At 35.3% G+C, this 20,705-nt stretch overlaps 1 protein-coding gene across 2 annotated transcripts in view; it reads left to right on the top strand.

The window, feature by feature from the left end:
* Nucleotides 1-20,705, top strand: part of LOC128984358 (max dimerization protein 1-like) — a 133,575-nt gene that overhangs the window by 13,954 nt on the left and 98,916 nt on the right. The window contains exon 3 of one of the 2 annotated variants that reach the window (XM_054403670.1): nucleotides 14,400-14,429. The exons of the other annotated variant lie outside the window; for it this stretch is intronic. Coding sequence (XP_054259645.1) covers nucleotides 14,400-14,429 — 30 coding nt within the window. The remainder of the gene's footprint in view (nucleotides 1-14,399; nucleotides 14,430-20,705) is intronic. 2 annotated transcript variants of the gene reach the window in all.

Below are 20,705 nucleotides of genomic sequence, written 5' to 3' on the forward strand. Positions count from 1 at the left end.
GAGAAAGAGTTTAGCCTTCAGTGTTACGGGTGATAATAACCCTAAGGGATCAAAAACTGATGATATAGTACTTAAAACTTGTCTTTTTGAAATAGGTTTGTTTCTGTCATTGTTAACAGGTTTTATATGAACATTGTAATGATTGGTGTTAATCCAAGAACATTAATATCAGTAGGATTCTCAGTTGTCGTCTTTTCCATTGGTATTTGTGTCATCAGTGTCTTTGAGTTTGAAGACCAACATCTAAGGTTAATGTTAATATCAGAGAACAAACTTCAATTAAATGTCTTTAAATAACATTAGGTTTAATGAGTACCTAGGTTTGCTGCTACAAGAAAACTAATAAAGTGTATTTTTTTAGTAAAATATTAATAGCTTAGTAAAAAATAAATAAACTTGCCAAGTTTGATCAAAATATTACCATAAACAAGCAAACTACAACATTTTACAAAATTCTCCATAACAATAACATGGGAAATTTAAATTTGCAATTTTTGAATTTTCTCCTTTGCCAATAACCATTCAAAAACACTTTGATATACTAAATTATTTCTTTTTTTGAGCTCTTTAAAAAGTCTAGAGAGAAATTGGGAAATTTTGTGTTTTGAGGGTCAAAAATGAGAAAAACCATTATTTACCTCATTAAACCCCGATCCCATGGCCCGATCATGCTGGTTCGCAAACTCATTCAAGTTTATCCCGCCTTACACCTTTAAACCAAATTTTATCAAAATCGGTAAAAAATTCCTCAAGTTATCGTGTTGACGGACGTATATATATATAAATATATGCGTGCCTTTCACTATCCTGGTTTAGTTGATGTTTTTGACTTAGTGATAATAGGGTGATGAGGTATATAGTGAAGGACTCCAATTTTGTTTTTGTTTGAAAAACCACTCGTTGGATTATACCTTACTTTCAATTGGGTGTGAATTACCGAGTCGTATTCACATAGAAGATTATGTTTGTCTGAAAGTCTGTCTGTTAAAGATTTCAAACAACCGAGAGAAAGATTGTAGTTTGTGGGTAAATTTGGGGGATAATCTGTCCAAGGCCAGGAAACTGAATAGCGACCATTCTCAAATTTAACTGTTTCATTAAATTTATTCAATGCGATGTCATCATCTTTCATGTGTGGGTCATCCTTTATACCAATAGTCTCTAATTGCCGCAAGTTTTTGATGTCGTCACCTTCAAAAATATTGATATCTGGCTTTAAAGTTTGAGGTGTCCTAGGAAATAGGTTGTTGGGTCTTACTAGAGTAAGAAAAGATGACTCTTACATCAGAGGAAAATGATCATTGTTATTGTTACGCCTACCAGTTACAATCCAACCAAATTTGCTATTCACTAAGAATGAAATTTCAATCTTCTGGCCCTGAATAATATCAAAATCATAAATCGTTCCCTATTAATAGATCAATGTTTAGTGAAGTAAACTGGCCGTCTGCTAACTTTAATTTGGGATAGGAGGAAGCAATTGTATTTAAGTTATTATTGGTACTAAGAAACTACCTTCCCAATGATATGTGGAACAATGTTTACTGTAATATCCAGACATGTGTCATCGTTCAGCTGTAATCGAACATCTATTACTTGAGTCTCAACAGTTTTAGATTCACGGTTGCTGAATTTAAATAAAGAAAATGATTGACAATATTTACCATTCAAACTCAGTTTAGAAGCCAAACCTTTGGACACATAAGTCCTCTGACTACCGCTACCAAAAGAACACCACAAAGCGTTTCAGTTTGAAGAATAACACTCTCCGACATAGAAATTAAAACGGACTCTTCTGTATTTACAGGTCCCTTGCTCGGGTTGAAGTTACTTGCAGGCAAAGCTTTGGCATGATTAGTTGATCGGGTGTCTACTTTGATGGTGCTTCTAGAAATTTGGCCTGTTAGAAGCTGTTTGGTACATAAGCTTCAATTGTGATTATTCTGCTGTTTACAGTTAACACACCTTTTATGTGATTTACAAAATTTCACAGTGTGTCCCTTACACGTAGCACCTACCTCGAATTGCTTTCTTGCGTGCCTCAGCTGATTGATATTTTGTACACTGGTCATTACAATGTGTTCCTTAAAAAAAAAACATGTTAATTGATCGTTTCCCACGAGGGAGTGGGTATTTGTCAACCTATTAGTGTCCGCCTGTGGACTGGGAACAGTAACAAAACGATTTGAGTAAGATAAGATGAACTGCTAGGTGTTGAGCTCGTCAGTTGCTCTTTCTCCCGAATTGAAATTGAGTTACAGTAGAGTCCCGCAAACTCGCCGTAATGTGGACTGGAAGGGTGCCGAGTTTGTGAAATGCCGGGTTATCAGGAACTAGGGTTAAAAATAAGAACAATACAATTTTTAAGCTTTTTAACCGCCTTTTTTATTTATGTTTATAGTACAAGTCAGTATTAAGTCATCAGAAGATCGGTTGTGAGTGCTGCTGTATCTTTTATTGAAACTGTAATTGAGTCGGTTGACAAGGGAAAATGTACAACTGGTATTTTTATGGACCTATCTATGGCATTCGACAGTGTTAGGCATTCTACTCTACTTGAAAAACCTCAAAGACTAGGAGTAGCAAAACAAACTCTTAATTGGTTTACGTCATATCTCACTGAAAGATCTCAATACGTAGAAATAACTCACTTGACAAATTACAATAGAATTATTAAATCATGCTCAACTTATAAGCCAATAGTTTTCGGAGTGCCACAAGGCTCAATATTAGGGCCCCTGCTTTTTTTGTGCTATCTATGTGGAATGAAAGATTCTTTAATATATAATAAAAATTCAACACTATGTCTGTATGCTGATGACTCGAATTTGGTGATATCATCCAACTCAATAGAGCAAACAGAAATGTTCGCTTATGTAGAATTGGAAGGTATTGGAAATTTTCTTAATAACCACAACTTGATGATGAATTTACAAAAAACTAAATTTATAAATTTTAAGACAAAACAAAATAGACAGAAGGAGCCAATAACAATAAGCTATAACATACAAAATATTGATGAAGAAATTAGTACAAATTTTTTGGGTTTAACACTAGATCAGCACTTGAATTGGGATAAACATGTCCACAAAATTTTAAGTAAAATTAATTCCGGAATTCATGCTTTATCAAGTATGTATTTTTACTGTGATTTAAAAACTTTAAAAAATATATATTTTGCACATGTGCATTCACATATCACGTTTGGCATAGCACCCTACGGCTCAACAAAAATATGTAATCTAGATAGCATTTTAAAGGAGCAAAAAAGAGCGGTTAGAATCATGCTTAAGCTGCAGCGTGATGAGTCAGTTAAAGAGCATTTTAAGGACCTAAAAATCTTAACTGTTTACGGGCAGTATATATATGAATCAATAATAATTGCAAAAAAACAAGAAGTATATTCGGAACCAAAAGAAAAATCCCATTCTTATAATTTAAGAAATAAGAACGAAAATGTACAACCACATAGGACTAAATTTTTTGAAAAGAAATTATCCTATGCAGGTAATAGATTTTTAAATTTATTCCAAAAGATATTAAAAAAGAAACGGATCCAAACAAATTAAAAAAAATATTGAAAGAGTTTTTAATAAATTTAGCAATTCATTCTTTTGACGATTTTTTTCACCTCCCTCAGTCGCTATGATAAATTATCTTACTAGATTTGTAAAATGTATTTGTTGTTTTTATAACCATTCCTCATGTTTTGCTGTTTTTTATCCTGTTGAACTATTTTGACACTATTTTTATTGTAATTATTTTGACACTATTTATTGTACAATGTACATAAAAACGAATAAAGATATTTGAATTGAATTGAATTGAATTGAATATAGTACAACAAATCCTTGGTATGAGTTGCGAATGATTTGGCTTGAGTCCATTTTTAACTCAGACTCAAAAAATCACTAATTTTCTGAGCCATGTGATGGCCGAGTTATCCAGACTGCCAGGTTATCGAGAGCCGAGTTTGCGGGACTCTACTGTTTTTACAAAATTGCACAAAGTTTTAACATACAGTTCCCCAGAAATATTCATTTCTTCAACTGTCAAAACAATTTCATAGGGCGGCATACTGAACATTTGAGAAACAAAGTAGTTAGAAGTAACGTCTTCACCTAAGGCTTGAAGACAACGCATATGTTTCTCAATGTTGTCAAATCCTCGCCTAAGTGTTACTGTGTCACTGGACTTGATAGTTGGCACATCCCTCAAGGCACAGTAGTGAGAATTCACTATTACCTGTTTCTTAGCAAATCTGTCTTTCAACAAGGTAATAGCAATATCATAGCGGAACAGCTGAAGCCAATTTTATTTTTAGTTCTGTCCGGTTTCTGTAGATGTTGTGTTTTGTTTACAATTTGTTTCTTGTTAATTCAGTAATTTAAAACCTCGTTTAATCAAATAAAATTATCCAATCATCAAACAATCACTCCTCCACTAGCTATATAACCAAACAGTGAGGCACAGATAATGAGAAATTAACCCTAAAATAATATAAACAAATTGTAAACAAAACACGACATCTACATAAAACCTGACAGAGCTAACAATAAAATTGGCTTCTGCTGTTCCATAAGGATGGGAAATCTACTAAGGGACTATGTTTTATCTATGGTTTAAGTTAATAAAGTAAAATAAATAAATTTTAAGTTTGTATATCAACTTTCTTTCCTTCAGTATCAGTTTACAATCCAAAGTATTTACCTAGTAACCAAAAGTAAATACAGTATTAGCCAAAATAAACAGTACTGAAATACTTTTAATGGTAATACTTTTATTTTATGTATAAATTTTAACAATACATATAAGTCAAAGGAAGCAAAATCGGCTAAACACGGGTAATAACATGTTCAATATGAGCCCCGTTCAGTTTGAGGCAACACTCGTACCGTTCTTGTAGGTTTTGCACCATTTTTATTAATAGGGGTTGTTCCATTCTCCTAATACACATGGTTATTTTTTCTTTGAGTTGAACGATGGTAGATGGTGGGTCCTCACGGAAGATGTTTTCTTTCAACATTCCCCACACGTAAGCATCCGGTGTTGTAAGATCGGGGGAGTGGGCTGGGTAAGGAAAGTTTGTTCTAAGGTAGATGAGACGGTTGCCAAAGGTTTGTCGGAGGAAAGCAATGTTGTTAACGGCAGTGTGACTGGTTGCGCCATCCTGCTGGAACCACTGTGAACCTAACGGCAGGTTTCGTGCACGACAAAATCTCCTGAGGTCACTCACAAAACGATCAAGAATGGCCCTATATCGATCCCTATAACACAACAGTATCTCCATTATTGCCTTCAAAAAGTATGGTCCCACTATACCCCTCCCTGACACAGCGCACCAAATGGTTACACGTTTACTATGCTGTGGCCTCTCTACAACAATGTCAGGACGTTCAAATCCAAGGAAACGTGTTGTCTGCTTGTTTATGTAACCATTAAGGTGCACATGACATTCATCTGTAAACCATACATCACTCAGAAAATCAGGTTCTTCATAGCATATTGCTAACATTGAAGCACAGTACTGAACTCTGGCTAGTTTGTTTATACGATCCAATGGTTGTCCAGTTTGTATCCTGTAGGGAAAACCACCAATATTTTTGAACATTCTTCTCATTGACGTATTGCTAATATTCAGTTTAAGAGAAGCTCGCATTAGACTTCTTTTCGGTGACTGTAACACTTGCTGCAACACTCTTCCGTGGTTTTCATTTGTACAGACAGTAACTGGGCGTCCTGAAAAGCCCTTTCGCTGTGTCAAAACACTACCAGTTCTTCGAAATTTTTCGACGACATTAAGATTCACAGCATTACTAGGCGGGTTTTTGTGGAAATGTTCCTGAAAACGTAAAGCAGTGTGTGACAAGCTTGGACCACCCGCACGTCCAATTCCGTATGAGCGAAAATAATGCTCTACGATAAAAGTTTTTTCTAAAGTTGTTAGCACCATGTTAACAAAAACTAACCTCAAATAAGAAAGAAGTAATGAACGCAAAGCCGTGGCAACAATCACCTATTGAATCAGCTGATCGAGAAGGCAACTACAGCTGATTCAGTTTCAGTACTGTTTATTTTGGCTAATACTTTAAAACAAAATGCAAACCACAGCTGTCTTAAAGATATTGCTTTAGCAACAACGTGAGAATAAATTTTTGTGATTGTGCCGCAACTTAAACCCGTCCCTCCCTCACCGAAGTGTGAGACATTAAGAGTGGGCAGTAGCAGTCGGCCATATTGGATTGATGCCCCATAAGAACAATGTAATCTTTTGAACCATATAGCGCCGTTATTTTTTAACATAGAACTACGTTTGATGTGTCATTGGAAAGAGAATACAATTCTACAGGGGGTTTGCTTTTTATTTTTTTGATTAAAGAAATATTAAAATAATTATAGCAAAAATACGCTTGTTTAAGTTTACAAATTTATGGAGGATTTTCTAAAGGAATATTTGAAATTCGAAAAAGCAAACCCCTACAAAATTTAATTATCTATCGAATAAGGTTTGTTTCAAGAAGATCCGACGTCAACTGTGCACGTGATATGGTTTAAGAAAATGCATGTTTTTGCTGCCCATCGCGGCGGTAATTCGGCGTAGTAGTCTGGCAGTTCTCCGTGAGATAGCAGCACGCTCGCGCATTTGGCGGGAGTTCAAATCAGGTTATTGTGGTTCTACATTCATCGTGCGCTGCTAATTTTATAGCTTTTTTATTTAATGTGGAACAAATATTGTTACGAAATTATTGTTGTGATTATTGTTGTCATAGTTATAGTTATTGAAAGAAAGGAAATGAACTGGGGACAGTAAGAAATGGTGTGGTGTTGAATACATTTTAAATTTGAATACAAGTATAAAATATGTTGTAAATTTATCAAATACTATTTCTTAGTTCTATACTGATATAAGTACAAAACCAACATGTGTACAATCAATATAAATGATATGCCAGAGCCTTTCTGTCCCACGCAATGATTGGAAACGAGATACAGCTTAGTAGAAATATAAAATCTTTTAATACAATATATACATTTAAGGCATTAAATTATATTCGTTTCATGTGATAACGGGCAAATTTCATAATTTAACTAATATTTACAGATGTATTTTTGAACGAATTAGTCTGCAGGGCCCTGTTTCATAAAAATACTAGTCTAGTAATTACTAGTCTAGTAAATACTAGTCCCGTATTTACCTGTCCTACTAATTTGTGTTTCATAAACGTTTTTATACCGCTAGTAAATACTAGTGTATTTTACTAGTCACGTGACCAAAACTACTAGTCACGTGACCAACTTTACAAGGTAAATTCTCAAAACAAATGTCTAACCTCAATCACGGGTTTTCAAACCATTCATAAAGGGATTTAATTTTGTTTTCATTTGATACAAAAAGTAAATAGTTGTAGAAACGCAGTGTTTTCTTTAAATTAATAACTATATAGACATACAAGTAAAACAATCACATATTATTTATCAAAACGCTATTATTTATGTTCATCAATGAGCCCGCCGACGGCGCGGCGCGGCGTCGCGTCGCTGCAATCAACACGGTGATTGTAGTAGCCGGTTGTAGGCCTAGTTGCGGTGCTCAACAGAGTTGGGTAAAAAGGTTGATCTGTTGCTGCCGCATTCACACAATTTGTATGGTTTTTGTTTTATTCTGACATATAAAATTTAGCTTGCTATGATTAAAGAAAAGAAGGCTCAAATTTTGAATGTAATTAAATCGTCTAAGGACATTTTGTTTGGAACGTTTTCAAGTACCCTAACCTATGTTTTCAAATATTCGAATGCATAAGAATATTTGGGTTGAAAACCATTTGGTGATATTCTAATTTTGAGTCTACAAACCATGAATAATAAGCCTAAACGTTTATTGATGTAACAAATAATTGCAACGCCGTTACAAGCAATAGAGAAGTAGGTTTTCAAGTACAGTATAGTAAAACATGGCATAGGCGCTACGGCAGGGCTTAGCTCAGAGGCAGAGTTCTCGCTTGTCATGTGGTCGGTCCCTGGTCCAAATCTGCGTCACTCTACTTTTTATTGCATTAATTAAACTTTTACATGTTTTTACATTAAAATAACAGCTCTAATCAACATCTATTTTTTTTATTACTTTGAATAACAAATTCAGAATACCAAAATGGATTGAAAGTAATGTTTTTATGATAAGCAGTTAAGTTCAACGCCCAAAAATCAAATATAGGTCTACAAAATTGTTAGTACATCACAGGGGTTTAGCTATTTACGGAAGCAAATAATAAGCACCTCAAAAAATACAATGCAACTCCTTTTTAAAATTGCCTTACTATTATTTCCTATTAAAATGTCTTTAAATAAAACCGAGAGCCTTAATTGGGTGTAAAATAATCTGATTAATACATTTTTGTACATCTTTGTATTCAAAACGATATGCGGTTTTAATTTGGTTCCTATCAAAGCTTAAAATATTTTTCTCTGTGATAGCTAAATAGTTGATATAACCATGAAATTTAACTCAAGTAAAATTAGACTAAAAATTCACAGAAATTGATAACTTAATCATAATTATTCTAATAGGGCGATTGTACATACATTATAAAAGTGAATTTCACTCATTTTGTACCACGCCACATTTATTGATTGTAATTTTTAGCACTCACAGATCTATTCGTGAGCCAATTCGCACTTGCAAAAAGAACTTAATAATTCATTTTTTTAAATGATGTGAGTAATGAAATAGCTCTCTTTCCAAAAATACTAGTCTACTTCAAATAATACGGGTGAAGAGAGGTTGGTAGAAAATAGCAAGTATTTACTAGTGTAATTTACAAGAGTAAAACCTTATGAAACACATTGCTGTCTACACTAGTAAAAACCACTAGTAATACTAGTCCCTACACTAGTAACTAGTATTTTACACTAGTAGGTTTTTGAAACGTAGACTTGTAAAATACACTAGTATTACTAGTCCATGGACTAGTAAATACTAGACTAGTATTTTTATGAAACAGGGCCCGGGTATAAAAATTGTTCTGTTTATAAAATAAAATTTTAAATGCCTAAAGTTCAATTACATAATTTATAATTATAAAATCAAACTGTCATAACCTATCCAAACTATAACGATAATGAAGAAATCGAATCAAAAAGTTTGTGCCTCCGGAGGTTTTGAACTGGTAACCTTTAGAACATTTCTCCGGTGCGCTAACCACTACACCACCGAGACAAGATGTTATCAGTAGGGAAGGAAATCTCCTAAACCTCAAGGTCGATCACAGCATAGATAGCTACCCCCTCCCACCTTGGCCGACGTCTCGGCCGTACACACTGTAACCACGAGACACATTGCACTCGCCCCACCCCTACACCTTGTATTTCTTATTTTCGCAAGTCACGTGATAATGTTGAAAAAACGCGCCAATTCCATCCCAGACATTATTGTGAACTGTGAGGTTATGTTCTAGGCTAGCAACCTATTTGGTCTGCTGTGTCCACAAGTCCAGTGACGTTTAGAGTTCCCTAGTAATAATTCGTATGGAAATTTGTTACTTAAATTTGTTACTGTTGTGTAAGTAAAAATATATATATATACGAATTACAAAAGGTGTTTTATTGAAACAAATGAACAAACATGCAATGAAATTTAAAAGGCTTAACGTTGTAATGAAAGGACTGACAATGGAGTGTGGGGGTTGAAATTAAAATGAAATAGAAGATAAGTTTTATAAGAAATTTTAAGTATTATAGGAAATGTTGATGTCCCAAGTAGCAGAAAAACGAGAAAAAATTGTTTTAATATCAATTTTAAACTTATATTAAAACTGTTATAATATGAGTATAGTTGACAACCGGTAAAATTTAAAATATTTCAAAGATTGTTTTACAACTATATTGCAACAGTTTTACAACAATTTAAAAATTGACTTTGCACCAAGTTGAAAATTGTTTTCACATAGGACCAGCCATCCCATGGGCATATCCTAAACACGAAATGATAAAGATTTTGTGTGAAATGCATATATATCAGTTGAGCATTTTGATTAAATAGTTCATAAAAACAAATTTTGAGAAAAAACTAGAGTCAAAATTATCTTCCCCAGCGAGTCTTGAACCCGGGACCTCCAGACTGTGAATTCCTTACCTTAGCACTGAACTATCTGTGGTTGTTGATAATTTATGTTTTCAATCGGTCAAAGAGGAGCGGACAGTTGCAATGGTTGCAATAAATACTTTTGATACTATGATTATGTTTAGGCCTCAAGTTGTTGAATTGATTTTCTGGGAGTTGAGGAGGATACCGGTATTTGAATGTAGATGAGTTAATTAACATTGCTAATGTTATTATAATTATTAAGATTAATTCATCTTCCCCCCTTAAATTGTTCAACTACAAAAAATTTGCTCAAATAACTGAAAAAAAATAATTGCATTATTATTATATGTTAAGCAGGTGTTCCATCACTGTATCTAGTATCACAACTATCACAATTAACGTCATCGGTAACTTATCACAAAAATCTGTAACTTATGCATTAAACAGATTGCAAATAACTTCATTTTGTGATGTTCTACAAGCCTAGTGTAAGTGTTTCACAAATTGTATGTTTGTCAAGTGTTGTTTTGGTTAGGCCTATGCCATCCACCATGGTTGTAAAGTTGAACAGTATTTACGTTGGTAAGTTATTTAGAAAACTTGATCTTCAACTAATGTTTCCAACATGTGTTGGATCCGATTTACCATTCATTAATGTAATTACTTAATTTGTTTCATTTTTGAGTAATCTCAGAATTGATAATGTTACACCATGTACTTATAACAGATCAATTTAATTAAAGATATTATTCACCCTGTTTTTGCTTATTTTTCTTGAGCATTGTTCCACTATTTTTCTTTGGTACAACACTTTTTTACTCTTCGCATTTTTGCGCTAAACTTTCTCGTTTAGGAGCTGCATGATACAAAAAGTACACCGGAAGTCATTTTTTCATAGGCTGTATCTCCTAAACTAGTGGGTTTATGGAATAAATATCACGAATAAAAAAGTTTTTAAATTGCATGTTCTATCCGACAACATGATAAACTATAGGGTTTTTAAGAAATTTCAATTATTGCTTTAGAAAATTTTGTATGATCCTTGTTCCACTTCAAAACTTTTGTTTCAAAACTGATTATTTTCCCATAGCATTCTCTATGATATAAAATTGTAACAGGCTAAATAACCACCCTAGATAAACCCACTAACAACGAAGAGCAGTGAGCAAAATCAAGTGTTCTAAGTAAATAATGGAAGTAACTTTAGTAGTACGTTTTCTGTGCTTTAGTGCACTCCGTCACTCCGAGCAGGAGCAGGGTGGAATCGCCGTCGAGTCCACTCCACTGACAGTTCGTTCATCGCCAGTGCTAATGCGGCGTTGCCTTACATTGCTTAGCGCCTGGCGAGGGTTCGGCAACACCGCGCCCGCGCCGTGAGTCACTTATCGATCGATACATGCCTGTGACGTCGAGGAGACTGCCACGCACGTAGTTCAACAAATGTCCGCTGCACTCTACGCGCGCTAGTGTACCAATTTCGGCCATTTCGGGATTTTGTTTTACTGGGACCCACTCTTAACCACCATGTTGTTTCGTAGCTAGCAACACATCCAATTGGTTTGTGCTATTCCTAAATAATCAGGTCCTCTAATTTAAGAAAATGTGAATACTATTTAAATTTGAAAGTTTTAAAATCTACTATGGTAATCATTGAATTAAAATCTCTTTAATTCAAATTCCTAACGTTTATCTCGGTTAAATTATTCAACTACCTTTCAAGCTGTGACAATTGATATCAGAATATATCAGAATATCAGAATACTTTATTCTTGAACATAGAGTACACTACAGAATAGGCGTCAAACATTACAGAGATTTAATTATAAAACAGCATAAAGTTGTTGGGCTTTGAGGCGCTGTTGGTAGTGAAGGTTATTACTACGAGGGTTGTTTAGTCCTCACTGGAACATCGGTGATGTTCTCCAGTTCATGAACTCCTCAACTGTGTAGAATGGTCTCTCCACAAGCCAAGCCGATAAGCGTTGTCTCGTGCTGCTTATGCTGGGGCCTTTTATTGTCTCTGGGAGCAGGTTCAGGAACTTCACTCCCATATAGGAAGGCTTTTCTTCAAAAAGAGTTAGATGATGTACTGGAAGTGTGTAATTCATAGCGTGTCGGGTGTTATGGCTGTGCCTATCCATCCCTCGTTGGAGTTGTAGCCTGCTTGCGTGAGTAACCACAGCTAGGATGTACAGGCTTGTAATGGTTAGGATTTTTAGCTCACTGAATTTCGGTCTGTGACTTTCTCTCTTGACCATGACTGCTAATATTCTTACTGCTTTTTTCTGGTGGATAAGCACACGTTGGAGGTTGGTTGCCGATGAGTTTCCCCATACTTCAAAGGCCATATCGAAGATGTGATTCAAACAGTGAGTGGTAGGCAATCTTGGCTATGTTGATGTCACTTATGGTTTTTATCCTTCTTATCACGTAGACCCTGCTACTCAGCTTACTACACAGGCTGTCAATATGGGCAATTGGTCCATGTCAGTTTCTGGTCTATTATTAAACCTAAATACTTTGCTTCTTCTGGGCCTTCGATGTCTGGGATCCTGCATACCCCACTATTTCTCCTGCCAAAGACCAGTTGTTGTGTTTTCTCTTCATTAACTACTAAGCTGTTGTTTTGGTAATATTGTATTGCCATGTTTATGGAAACAAACGAGCTGATTTCAAGGGCTTCAGGGTTTTTTCCCCAAAGAGGAGTACGGTATCATCCGCATACATAAGACTCTTGCTGTAGTCTTCCAAATAATGAGGGAGATCATTTGTAAACAAGATGAAAAGGACCGGGCCCAGCACAGAACCCTGTGGAACACCACTTCCTACAGGTAATAACTTCTGATCTTACTGTTTGTGTAGATCCCTTTTCAGTGTATTTAAGTTCAACCATCTGACTCCTTCCAGTTAAATAGCTCTTGAACCATTCTGCAGTTTTCCCACCAATTCAAATTTTTCTCAACTTGTTACACAGTTGTGTATGATCTTAGCAGTCAAATGCTTTGCTGAAATCAAGTAAAATTGCGGTTGGTATGTTTCCTTCTTCAAAAACGAAAATATAATTAGATGTCTTAGAAGTCTACAATCTAAATAATCTGCAAATATATTATAATAACTTGTAATAGGCCGTAATAACTAAAATAGCAACGCAATAGTGAAAATGCCACCAGAAAAGTACAGTAGAACCTCGATAACAAGACTCTCATGTGGATCATTAAAAACAGACTTGTTATCAAGGTCGACTTCTTATCGAGGTTTGCAATAACATGTGATTAGGTCTAAAATAAAATTCAAGGGTTTAGAAAATTACACTTGTTAAAAAGGTTGACTTGTTATCGAGGGTCTTGTTATCAAGGTTCCACTGTAATTGTTGCCAAGCTACTTTCGTTCCTGACTGGTCGTGGAGTTGTAGAGTTATACCGACGATCGCGGCTCCAGCGTCAGTAGCTCCAAGCAAAACAGGACTAAGCAAAACCCGCAAGAACAGTGTCCGGAGACTGCCGCTTGGCGACATTCGCACCTGTCGCTCTAAGCAAAACATAACTTTATACGTATAAACCAACTGCAGCTTGCACATGAAACACATTTTCATTATGGTCACCCTTGATTATGTAGGCAAATATGTAATTTTTAGTTCAAAGAGAGGAGCCTATCGAGGTGGCGATTTGCTGTAGTGTCAAGTTGTGGGTTGCATCGACGTTAAACCGCCACCTCTCACGCTCGCGTCAAAGTGTCACCCCAACAACCTGTTACCTCCTTCAAATGGTGACTGGTTGTCGGTGACGATGCACGTCAACTCACGTCACCTCAAAACCTGTTTTTTTTGGCGTGACAGTTTGAGGGGGTGACACCTAGTCATGGTCCCTTTTTCTCTAGTAATATTTGTTAAAAAAAGAAGTTCCAAAACTGCCTTGAATGGCAACCTTGTGCACACACCCAATAAAAACACATATTTTATGAGAACAAAATAATAAGAACAAAAATATATTTATGGTAGGTTATTGTAGGAGGACGAATTGCTTAGACTCTAGACAGAAAATATATGAGCCTTCCAATGTTAAGCTGGGTTTTCCTAGGCGCGGAGAGCGGAGAGAGGAACACGGAGAGCGGTTTTAGAGATTAACATGGTGTTCCGCTCCGCTTCTAGGAAAACAGTAACATTAACTTACCTAAGACAAGTGAAGTCCGCTCTCCGCGTTCCTCTCTCCGCTCTCCACTTCCGCGCCTAGGAAAACCCGGCTTTATTAATATTAAGGGCCTACAAATTTCAAAATTTAGTTGTATAAATCTTTTCTCATTAAAATGTTGTGTGTTGCAGGACAACACATAATGAACTGGAAAAGAATAGGTAAGTATTGTATTAAAGTAATCAACAACAATAAAAAAATACCCCCGCCACAGCAAACCTGCAGACTAAGCTAATTTTAATTTGTCCGATTGGATTTGTACTAAAATATTTCTCTGAACTAGACATATTTATATTATGCCCTATTTAAATATTATTAGATTTATCAAGTACATACGTTTGCTACTATGGGGAAGGAAAATAGTGGGGTTTTTTTTACCAAATGTTAATTGTATAGGATGAATAAAATAAATTTTCCAAATTCGTTCAAAATCTATATATTAATTACGGAAGCCGATTCTTTGCGTCAAAATTGTGGGAGACTGGGAAGTCGTAGAATGACGAAAGAGGGTTAAAGGTTAAAGGTCTCGATCCCATGACGGCAGGAAAAAAAATTGAAATTCCCAAAATGTTAACACAAAATTAGATATAACGTAAAATGTTCTCCTTAATAATAGCATTAGAAGCCATTTACTGCTGATTTTTGTTCTTCAATACAGCTGATCGTGATTTATCATGAAGCCAGTAAGCAATACATTACATTTGGATTATTCATTTGCCAGTGAATTCTGCAATGTACTGTATATATCTATACTAATATACAGGGTGTTTCAGAATTTGTATCGGATACTTTAGGATATTTATCCTGGGTAAGAAACAAATCCAAATATCATATTTAAATTGACCGTGAGAATACACTTTAAAAGTAAATGTAAAAAGTTAGAGGAACTGACTACATTGAATAAACAATAAATATATCTTCAGACAAAATAAAATCAGCTGATTATTTTGTAAACAAGTACGTTGACTTAGACCACAGCTGATTTAAAAGGATTGGGTGTTTGTTTAGTGTGAATTTTAAAGACAGTAAAAAGGTGTGCAATTTTTAAGCCATCCTAATGATTGATAATTGATAAAAAATATACTTTTGGGGTTATGTAATATTTTATTATTGTTTGAAATAATCTAAAATCGTTTAAAAATAACTTGCAAAGCGGACGGAGACTGTTGCATTGTTGCGGCAGACTTAGACCGCATGCCTCGGCATGCACTACATCTAACTTCCAGCGGTCATGTATTACTAAAGCTGCCATATCTCAGTTAATATTCATCCAATCTTTAAGATTAAGGTGTCAATCGATTTGTAATTAAATCTTCTTAAAAAAGGTAAATTCTTTCTAAACTCAACGGTTTTTGAGTTATTTAAGAAACAAAATTTTTAATGGCCGCCATTTTGTTTTATGAATTTAAAAAAATGTTCATAATTTTTTTGTAGCTTTGTCTAGTTGTCATAAATGTTTTTGCAAAGTTTCAATTTCGTATCTCTAACCACTTTTTAGAAAACAATTAATAAGCGAAAAAAACAAAATGGCGGCTGTGTGAGTAACTAAGGACTTCTGGTCAATTTAAATATGATATTTGGATTTGTTTCTTACCCAGGAACAATACCCTTAAAAATCCGACACAAATTCTGAAACACCCTGTATAAAAATGAGATGGTGTGTGTTTGTGTCTGTCTGCTACTCAATAACGCAAGAACCACTGAACCCATTGAAATAAAATTTTGTATGAAGGTAGCTTATATACCTGGTTAACATATAGGCCTATTCCTGTAATCATATTTCCCTTGGGCTTCGCCCCATCGGCTTCCAAATTTTTAATGTTTACATTTTGAAAGAGTGTAAATAGTCAAAAATATTAATTGAAGTCAGCTGTAAATACTATAATTTGACAATTGAAACAGCAGAGGTTAAGAGGTACAGGTTCTGCTCCCAACTCTATCCCAATTCTAAAGTTTTATGATTATGAGAATAGTTTAATTATAATTTTTAAGAAACATTATTTTTAATGAAAACAGAAGGATCATTACAATGTATAAATGTTTTGAAATGATTTTGATATGGTAGCTTCTTTTTGTTTACAAATTTGAACTGATAAACAAATGTTTGGATTAGGATTTTAATAGGTTTTAAAAACTACTAGCTGGCCCGACAGACATTGTCCTGTCCCAATGTGGTTTTATGTCAAATGCTCGTTCATTTTCAAGATGAGCTCGTTCGCATGGCTCAATCACGTCCTGGTTGAAGTTCGTTCGCTACGCTCACTCACCTTTATAGGTTGGAGCTCGTTCGCTGCGCTCACTTGCCTTCAGGTGAGCTCGTTCGCTATGCTAACTCGCATCCAGGTTGAAGTTCATTCGCTACGATCACTCACCTTTTGGTTGCAAATTAGCTATTGTCATAAATTTAAAAAGAATAATAGTGCTGCACCCTGTTGGTAAACCTATTAACTTTTTAATTCTACTAGGTGAAACACGTCAAAATCGACGGTTACTTTCAAGGCTTACGCTAATTCATCTAACTGTGATAAATTGAGTAAAATTATACATATTTTGAGCATTTAGCATTGTTTTTTGTTTAAAGAGTAATAAGTGTGAAAACAATAAGATATTAATTGCGTTAGTTACAAAAAATGGTTGATCATTCAACGAATAAAATATTGCCCATACCGTATGTCATCTGAGTTATTATTAGTATGTAATCTGGTATCTTTTCCTTTGGAAGAACCTTTAATAGTATTAAAATCGTATTGGTGAATCTTTTGTAGTTAAACACTTCCGTGATTTCATCAATGTAATCTATGTTCATGTAATCATGTTCATTAATCTATGATTTTATTTGAAAAAAATATCTGTTTGTTGGGAAGACACGTTCTAACTTCAAAGGGAGGTATATCCGTTACAGTGTATAAGTTTGATTTTCCTTCGTCACGTCGGGTCAGTTCATATCGCACTTCTGTGCCAATGAACAACCTTCTATCATAGTTTTGAGAAATTGGTTGTGGGTGAATGATTTGTAGAGAATTAAATTAAATATTAGGGAATGATTGAAAAATGGGAATAGAAATGAGAAAGGGTTTAATGAGAATTAGTTCGAAGGACCAGAGGTAAGAAATGTAGAGAAATGGAAATATTAAATTGAGATTATGAGTGGGAGAAAAAATGAACACACTTTTGAGATAGGAGAACAAGCACTCTGATTTATTTACATTCATATACAACATATGTCACTAATATAATAATAGGGAAATAATTTAATTTCATGAACATATGTTTGAAAGCAAAATATTTAAGAAATTAATTGAGCCAAAGATTATGAAATATAGATAACATGAAAACATAAAGGAAGTTTACTGAACATACCGGGGGCCTTGAATCCCCATTGGATTCAATAGAAACAGTTCACGAATCCACTGTTGGCAGGGGAAACACTTTGTGGGCAGATCTTCTGAGGTTGCCACTTGATGTTTTTAAGTCTATCACTCGCACAACCCCATCAGCCCCTGGATGAACTGCTGTAATTCGAGCGAGAGGCCACGAGAGAGGTGGTGAGTCCATATGTACCAGAACAAGGTCACCCACTTCAAGATTTTTTGATTTCCGAGTCCATTTGGTACGTTGTTGCAAGTTGTTTAAGTATTCTAGGTGCCATCTATGCCATATGCGTTGATGAAATGCAATGCTTGAACTAGATGCCATTGCTTGAGACGGTTTTCAGGAACTGTCAGGAGATCAGGTTTAGGTACTGCTGTGAGGGGTGCACCAATCAGGAAGTGTCCGGGAGTCAGTGCTGCGAGATCCGAAGGAACATTTGAAAGAGGTGTCAGTGGTCGGGAATTGAGCATTGCTTCGATTTGGGTCAACAATGTGATGAATTCAATGAGTGTTAAGACTGAGTTTCCCATTACTCGACGGAGATGATGTTTCACATTCTTTACAGACGATTCCCACTATCCTCCTTGATGCGGAGCGGCTGGTGGATTAAAATGAAAATTGATGCCTTTAAGTGAAGAGAATCGTTGAATCTTCCGTTTGGAGTCTTGACAATAAAGAGATTTTTCAACAATCTTGCGTAGGGTAGAGTCAGCACCAATGAAGTTGGACCCACAATCCGAGCCGTGTCTCACTGCCTTGAGGTTGAAGATTTTAACAGTAAAAGGCCCTGCATAATCTATGCCGGTGTGGAGGAAAGGTCGAGCAGGAGTTACACGAGACTGAGGGAGATCAGCCATGAGAGGACACACATTTCTAGGTTTGACTTTGAAACATCTGACACATTTATGGATACGAGAGCGTATGGCACAACGGGCAGACAGTATCCAAACATGTTTGTAAAGTAATGCCATTGACTATATAACACTACTAGATTGAAAGCCCCATGCATTTGGTTGTGAACAAGCAATCAGCACACTCTGGCGGGAAGGGGCGATCATAGCGCTGACGTCACTGACCAGTAGGTGCTGCCACGATGTGGCGGGCAATGAAAACATAGTGCTGTCTGCTGCTGTTACGACGCAATGTACAGACAGCCGACAGCGGCGACAGCTAAGCCATGCTAACCGCGCCCACGTGACTTGCCGGAACTGCACATCCGCTCCCCGCTCGCCTCGAATTCGTGTTGTTAGAAGTGAAGCGCGACTGATCATTAATTTAACTGCTTCGCTAAGAATCTGAGATATTAGACAGGGACTCGTATCCTAATATTTATCGTGATATTTTAGTGGTTAGTGAATTTGATTGATAAAAAGATGTCCTGTAGATATGTGTCAATTTCCTATCTAATCAAATTTAAAACGCCGATGAGAATAACTTAAATACAAATTTGCGTAATCAAACCCGTCATGTTGTAAGAATTTATAATCAAATATTTGGAATTAAGTAAGTGTGATATTTTATCAATAAATAAATAAATTGATTTATCCACATATCACAATTAAATTTTAATCTATTAAGTATAGTAGAATACATCCACCTAACATTTTGAAACTAGTGAACGAGCTTGAAATAACGACCACACAAAACGCCCAAAGCAAATAAAAACTGAAAAATGTGCTCAGAGAAAAAGAGAAAGTGAAATGACAGAACATGGGGGGTGGCAGAGCGTTCGTTCAGTTCGGGTATGGGCATTGCCTTCACACAATACCCGACAACCCCTTGGCTACACTATGATTTACAACATCTGTCTGCTATAGGGAAACAGGCATCAGTTGATGTGTCAGTAATATGAGACATTGCTGCTGTAAAACGGGGTTAAATATTTGATAGGCCTATGGTAAGCCTCAGTTTTAATTTAGAAGTGTGATATAACTGTTACACGTCCTTTAGTTCCGTTATCAGCCAATTTTATATTTATAATTAACTATCGCCATAGGGGCTCAGCCTGTGATCGATTTACTTTTTCGTTTCGATGTACCTGAACTCCATCCTTTCTCATTAAAAAATATGTATCTATACTACGGTATTATAAAACGTGGTGGTGAGAGTCAGTCTGTCTCCTCTATATCACATCCATTTTTTGCAACCGCTAAAAATGTTAAACCGATGTAGTCAATATGAAGACCTATGAACATTTTAGGTTTATTAACTACCCTTACCGGTACTTGGACAAATTTCGTACGTGGAAAGTCTATTAAAACTGTGTAGTGGGGAAAATATCATAATTAATTTGGTTCTAAAACATGTTACTATTATTATTTGGACTTTAAGAAATAATACCTTAAACTAATTGTTAATTATTATTACTTTAAACGGTAGGAGTTGATCTAACTCCAGAAACGTTGAGTATCCCAAAACACAAGAAACATTGATGAAGTTCAAATAATAATAATGGTGTAACAATATTCTTGTGAATATTTGTTTACGAAACCAGTAGAGAACTGTACAAAGTCTCTGTGTTTTGGACGATTTTGATATTGTGATATCAAATTTACACTTCTTAACGTATAATTCAAATAGCCTTCAAAATACACAGCCTTTTATAATACTAGATGTTTATAAATGTTCACAAATCAATGGGAAAAAATAACCAAAATGGTTATTTGAATTTTTTACCAGCGGGAATATATTACAAACAATTAAAAATCCGAAACGACCTTCACGCCCAACATGGTGATTTATTATATCACAAGTGTGTTTCATACATAATTGAAGTTCATTACCTAAACAATATCCTTTGTTTGGTGATTTCAGAGATAGAATTGACATTTCGCATGTATACTTCTCATTAAAACTCTCACTGTGTACATACAGCAGAACAACGTTTACAATTCTTTATTTTTTAAACCATTGTTCGTATAACAATAAAATATAAAACACTTGCATCATTCTTGCATGCTAATCTTTTACGCTTTGAAAAAGAAACCTCGCTCACCCAAGATTGGGATTACAAATTTCCAAGGACTGGCGAAGGAAGCGTTCACAGAAGAGAAACTTTTATTACC

Source organism: Macrosteles quadrilineatus, unplaced genomic scaffold (assembly GCF_028750875.1).
Source record: "Macrosteles quadrilineatus isolate MER2022 unplaced genomic scaffold, UCM_ALF_1.0 Scaffold_1__1_contigs__length_201487025, whole genome shotgun sequence".
Taxonomy (NCBI): domain Eukaryota; kingdom Metazoa; phylum Arthropoda; class Insecta; order Hemiptera; family Cicadellidae; genus Macrosteles; species Macrosteles quadrilineatus.